This window comes from Lynx canadensis, chromosome A3 (genome assembly GCF_007474595.2).
Source record: "Lynx canadensis isolate LIC74 chromosome A3, mLynCan4.pri.v2, whole genome shotgun sequence".
In the NCBI taxonomy this organism is placed as follows: domain Eukaryota; kingdom Metazoa; phylum Chordata; class Mammalia; order Carnivora; family Felidae; genus Lynx; species Lynx canadensis.
In genome coordinates, this window is record NC_044305.1 from 11,068,550 (window position 1) to 11,074,549 (window position 6,000).

The 6,000-nt window shown below is 49.7% G+C and overlaps 1 protein-coding gene across 2 annotated transcripts in view; it reads right to left on the reverse strand.

Annotated features, from left to right (window-relative positions):
* Nucleotides 1–2,653, reverse strand: part of PTPN1 (protein tyrosine phosphatase non-receptor type 1) — a 70,375-nt gene extending 67,722 nt beyond the window's left edge. The window contains exon 1 of one of the 2 annotated variants that reach the window (XM_030309403.1): nt 2,454–2,653. In XM_030309403.1, the coding sequence (XP_030165263.1) occupies nt 2,454–2,516 (63 nt within the window). In that variant the 5' untranslated portion in view covers nt 2,517–2,653. The remainder of the gene's footprint in view (nt 1–2,453) is intronic. The other variant, XM_030309406.1, reaches the window with a different exon arrangement.
* Between the last annotated feature and the right edge of the window lie 3,347 nt (nt 2,654–6,000).

Here is a 6,000-nt window from a genome sequence, read left to right on the forward strand (position 1 = left end):
CATACTTTGGGAACTTTGCCACTTGAGACTCAAGGTCATTTGTATTCTATGTTTTTAAAAATGCTACAGTTGCCCAATAAAGAGCCGCCTCCAAACTCGAAAAGGAGCGAAGATTCTGATTTCAATTTTAGAAAAGAAAAATATCTGTCTGGTATACGTGAGAAATCCTATAGCAGACAATTCTCTAAAATAAAAAGAAACCACCTCTGGGGCGCCTGGGTGGCTCAGTCGGTTGAGCGTCCTGAGACTTCGGCTCAGGTCATGATCTCACAGTTCGTGAGTTCGAGCCCCGCGTCGGACTCTGTGCTGACAGCCCCGAGCCTGGAGACTGCTTCGGATTCTGTGTCTCCCTCTCTCTGCCCCTCCCCCCACTCATGCTCTGTCTCTGTCTCAAAATAAATAAAAACATTAAAAAAAAGTTTTTTTTTTTTTAAAAGAAACCACCTCCAGGGATGTGCAATCCACGAAGATGCTGGGAGAATCTCCACACGCTGCCATTTGACTAACTCCTGGTGTTCAAAAGTGGTAGACTAACATACAAACAGGGAGGGAAATTAACCGAAGACCAACAGGCTTCAAGCTGGTGGCACGCATAACACAGTACGGACAATGCTTGGGTGATGGGTTTCCCACTCTGCCCTAAAACAGTAAGAAATGAAAATCAACCAAGAACTTTTTGTAACATGAATCTGTCGTTGCCAACCCAGTTCCACTACAAAAGATTTTCCCCAGCGCTTCCCGGAGGCCACCTCCACTTGTCATGGGCTGTGTTACAATCAACACTTCAAACTAACAATTTTTTCTTTTAAAGCCACTTGGGATTCTACTGCATTAAATCTGATGCAGAAAACCTGTCTACCCATTCTCAAAGTCACTACTGGAATTCATTCAATTAACTCAGAGACCAGACAGAATACAAATTTTCTATATTGATTCCTCATACTTATATAGATTACAGTGGTTATAAATATTGGTCTATCAGAAGTTAGTATCCATTACAGTCCTAGTAAGAAGAATCCTGTCAAATAAGCTTGATGCAAATCCACATGAAGCCAAGCCTGCCAAAAAAAGGCTTTTGTTAGTCAAGCTACCAAAGCACTGCTTAAAGCTTTTTTCCTTTTTAAGCGGAGCTCAAAATAGATTTTAATACTACCAGCTGATGGATCTTACAATTTGCCCTTTGAGCCTATAAGCTGAAAGCAGAATAAACTGCATTCTCCCTTTACACGAGTAACAAAATCTCTCTATTCTGTCCATCGCTCACTTAAAATGCCAAGTGTGGTTTTCGTTAATCCTCGCAACCCCCGCAATGACATTTAATCGGGAGCACGTATTTTCCTTACAGGATTTAGCTGCTTGCGGAAGCAGGCCCTTTCGTGTTGTCAATGGGATGCTGCAGAGGCAGGTGAGATCCTACCTTCCTAACTTTCATTTATGAACCACCCAACCCACAAGGAAATGAGGACTGGGAAGGCTCAGCCATGCCAAAGAGGAGAAGACGTCCGTTGGGGAAAGAAGCGGTTTTAGAGAGGGCAACAACGCTGCCCTTCCCTGCCTGGAAAGGTATTTTATTTTGGCCCAAGAGGAGTGGGTATTGCAGGCCTTGTGGCTGAAAAGCGCTGTAGCCAGATAATCTCAGGGTTTGCCGCTGCTTCTCACTCGGCTCAAAGCTGGTCTGCTCCTCGGACAGATCCCCCCTGATCCCCTCCGAGGTAGCCCACCCACCTTCCGTGCAGCGGCTCTACCCCGGTATGCGGTGGTGTTTCCTTCACAGCACTGGCCGCAATCCGAAATTATTTGCTCGTGTGCCTGACGGCCCTATTCGACTCTAAGCTCCGCGAGAAATAGGGTCTCGTCTGTCTTGTTCTGCAAATACTACTTCCAGGGCCATGCCCAGCATGGAACAGGCACGTCAATTCATGTCCACTAAATGAATGAACGGGAAGGGGGAAGGGGACTGTCATCCGTGGGACCTGACACACACCGAGACCAGGGGAAAGGAAATGCGAAGGAGGGAGGGGGGAGTAACCCTTTCCCCCCGGGAGACAAAGGAAGAGAGCCTGGGGTGGTCCAGTCTGGAAAAGGAAGTCGTGGGGGTGTTCTACCAACCCCAGGGGACAAAGAGTGGCTAAGCAGGGGGGCGGGGTCAGGGTGCGAGGGATTCGCGCTGAGAACACAGACCGGCGGCCTCCAGGCTTGAGAGGTCAGCCGGGCAGGAGGATATGAGGTGGGTGGGGGGGATCAAAGGGGTTTGTGAGGCCCGGGAGAGACGCAGGCCCACCCGAGGGACAAAGAGAGAGGAGGCCGGCCTCCGTCGCCGTCGGACCGAATCCTCAAGCGGCAGGGCCGAGGCGGAGGGCGAGACCCACAGGGAGGACGGGGCCCGGGGGTCTGAGGGGAAGGTTCACGCGGCCTAAGCGAGGGGCCTGCCGCGCCCCGGGGCGCTACCCCACCTGGTAAATGGCCGCCCAGCTCCCGGCCTTGTCGATCTGTTCGAACTCCTTTTCCATCTCCATGACGGGCCAGGGCGGCTGCTGCGCCTCCTCTTGGGCCCACTGCACGGTCTGCCGCTCTAGGCCGCGCCGCGCTCTCAGCTCCGAGCCCCGCGGCAAGCCTCGACTCCCGCCGCTACTGCCGTCCTGGTCGCCGCTGCTTCTTCATGTCAACCCGGCAGCCGGAAGTACGCACCGCTCTGCCGCAGGCTCCGCCCCTCGCGTGAGAGAGCCAATCAGCACTCGAAAATCTCGGCAGGCGCTTCCGCGGGGCGGAGTCGGGGGGAGGGGCTGGGGAAGTGGCCTCAGCCCCGCGAGATATCCAGCAGCGTGCGCTCCCTCCTTCCCCCCGCCTCCAGACCTGGGGCTCGGGGCTTGGGCGTGGCGTGCGCCCGTTGCCTAGGCGACCCCGGGAGTCCCGCCCACGGAGCGTGCGTTTGCGAGGCCCCAGTGGAACTTGGGTTCAAGTCTCGACGCGGCCGGTTGAGTCAGAATGACCTTGAAGTAGTCATGCATCTTTCCTGCAGCGCCAAGGCCCTGGCCTTAGTGCTGCAAGCTGGAGTATGGGCCGAGGGCTACATGCCTTCCATCTCTAGGCCAGATGTCTGCCCCTTTTTCTGAGGGTACGCGCCTTGTCTGAAACGCAAGATTTCTATTTGAAGTCTCCTAGCCTGGGCGCTACAGAAATGAATGGATTGGGGTCTTGGAATGATTGTCAGTATTTCTCAAAGTAGCAAGGAACTCCTGCTCGAACTGGACTCGGTGGAGCACAAATCCCATAGTACATTCACGCGTTGAATAATGTAGATTTCTGGAATCACCTGAAAAGGATTCAGATACCAGGAATCTGTATTATTCACCAGCAACTCCAGCTACTGTACCTGTGATCCTTGAAGCACATATGAGAAAGACTTCTCAGGTTGCCTTCCCGTGGGTTCTACTTTAAGTCCTCCATTTCTGAGTTTGGCACATTATATGAAGATGGTGAACTCCGTGGGGTCAGAGAACCTAAAGAACCAAATCATCTTTTGTTCGTCGTTCCCATCTCCAGCCTGCCCAGAGAAGCTGCTTGATATCACTGGTTGAATTCTAGCTCCTTCCCTGACTGCTTTGTGGCAGGCACTGTGTGTGGCATTCCAAGTACACATTCTCATTTAATCTCTACAGTAATCCCACAATGTAGGCACTATTATTATTCCCATTTTAGAGACGAGGAAATTGAGGTGCACTGAGGCAAAATCACTTGTCCTTAGCAGCGTTGCACATTGGCACGGAAGCCAAGGTTCTCACCAAGTCTCCAGGGGAGTGTTTGCTTTGGAGCCAGGCTGCCCAGGTCCAAATTCCAGCTCTACTAAATCCTCGCTGTGCAATTTGGAGCAAATTATCTAACCTCTCTGCTTCTGTTCCCTCCTTTGTAAAATGAAGATAATAGGGGTGGTGTGAAGACAGAATGACTATATATAAAACACACAGTATAGGGGCGCCTAGGTAGCTCAGTTGGTTAAGTGGCCGACTTCGGCTCAGGTCATGATCTCGCGGTCCGTGAGTTCGAGCCCCGTGTCGGGCTCTGTGCTGACAGCTCAGAGCCTGAAGCCTGTTTCAGATTCTGTGTCTCCCTCTCTCTGACCCTCCCCTGTTCATGCTCTGTCTCTCCCTGTCTCAAAAATAAATAAAACGTTAAAAAAATTTTTTTTAAACACACAGTATATACATTGCTATATATACCGCTTTTAGTATAGTGAGTGGATCAACAAATAGCCCACGTTATTATATACTTACGAAGAATAACAAATGGGGGAGGTAAATGAGTGGTTATCGAATAAATGCAATTGATTTGATAGCCAATGTCTTTAGAAACTGAGTATTCCATGGGGGAAAATTAATAGAAGATGCCCCTTCTGGTGAAAACTTTGGGAACCCGTACATTTGGAAACTGCCTGATTTAAATCTTGGCCGTTTAGGTGACTCTCCAGGCTCCTGCACTCTCCCTGCCCTTATTTATTTGAGTGCTAGTTTGTCTGGAACTCAAAGAACTGAGAGCTTCTTGGACGCACAGAGAACAGAGCTGGTTCATTCCTGTCCTCCCAAGCTGAGCTAAGTAAATAAGTCAAATATCAATCTGGAGTCTAGGTGGCCCAAGTGCCTGCAGGGAGTGCCAGCCAGTTACTGGAACTGTCTCAACGTGGATGGATCCAAAACTATGTACAGGTTCTTTGTGTGTGGGGGGGGGGGCGGGGTGGGGGGCTGCAAGAAGCTAACATTAGCAGGGTCCAAGTTTGGGCTGTTTAGTGGCTGTATTAATTTCCTAGAGCAGCCGTAACAAATGATCACAAATGTGGCGGCTTCAGACAACAGAAATTTATGTTCAAACAGTTGTGGAGGCCCAAAGTCTGAAATCAAGGTGCTGCCGGTGGTGCTCCTTCTGAAGCCTCTTGCAGCTTCAAATGTTCCATGGCTTGTGGTGCCTCGCTCCAGTCTCTGGCTTCATCTGTACATGGTTTTCTTGTCTATATCTTCTCCTCTTCTGTCTGTCTAATCTCGCTCTGCCTCACTTTTACAAGGATACCCATCATTGGATTTAGGACCTACCCTAATCCAGGATGATCTAGCAATCCCAGGTAATCCGAAACAATCTCATCGTAAAATCCTTAAATTAATTACATCTGCAAAACCCCCTCTTCTGAAAAAGATCATATTCCAGATTCTGGGGGTTAGGACTTGGACATATTTTTTTGGAGGCCCCCCTCAACCTATTGCAGTGGCGGAGGGTGAAACTTTGTTACAAATATTGATCCTGAACGAAATCCCTAATTTCAGGTATCTGCTAATCCCATTATATCCATTCATTCACAAAGAAGTAGCCCGATAGAGCTTTTAATGTTTGGATCATAAAGCTCTTCTTGGTAAAACCCTCCAATAGTTTCCCATCCTTCTTAGTAGGAAACCCAAATCAATCCTAACCCTGACCCATAAGACCCATGTGACCTGGCTGCTTCCCACCTCCCCACATTCTCCCCTCTTCTACTCCGGTCCAGTCCTTGATACATCAAACTAGTTTCCACCTCAGGACCTTGGCACCAGCTATAACTTCTGCTTGGACCACTCTTCTTACAGATCTTCTCACCATTCAGGTCTCAGGTCAAATGTCACCTCTGTAGACAGGTCTTTTCTGACCACTCTCTGACCCATGCACCACGGCATTCATCTCTGTCTAAAGTTCCCCTGTTTATTTATTTGTTGGCTTGCTTCCCTCTCCTGCCCGCCACTATAATGTTGCATGGGGGCCGGGACCTTGATTTCTTGTCCGTGTCCTAAGCACTTGATATTTGGTCGGGCGGAGGGACCCAAGGTCTTCTGTGGCTCTCTGAGGCTTGCCTCTCGTCTATAAAGCTCTGCCAGTTCCTGCCAAGGCCTGGCCTAGAACCAGCCAAGTCCTGGTATCCCTCAGAGATTTGATGGTGATGATTGGGAATCTTTTAGTGATGACTGTTTAGAAAATAAACAAATG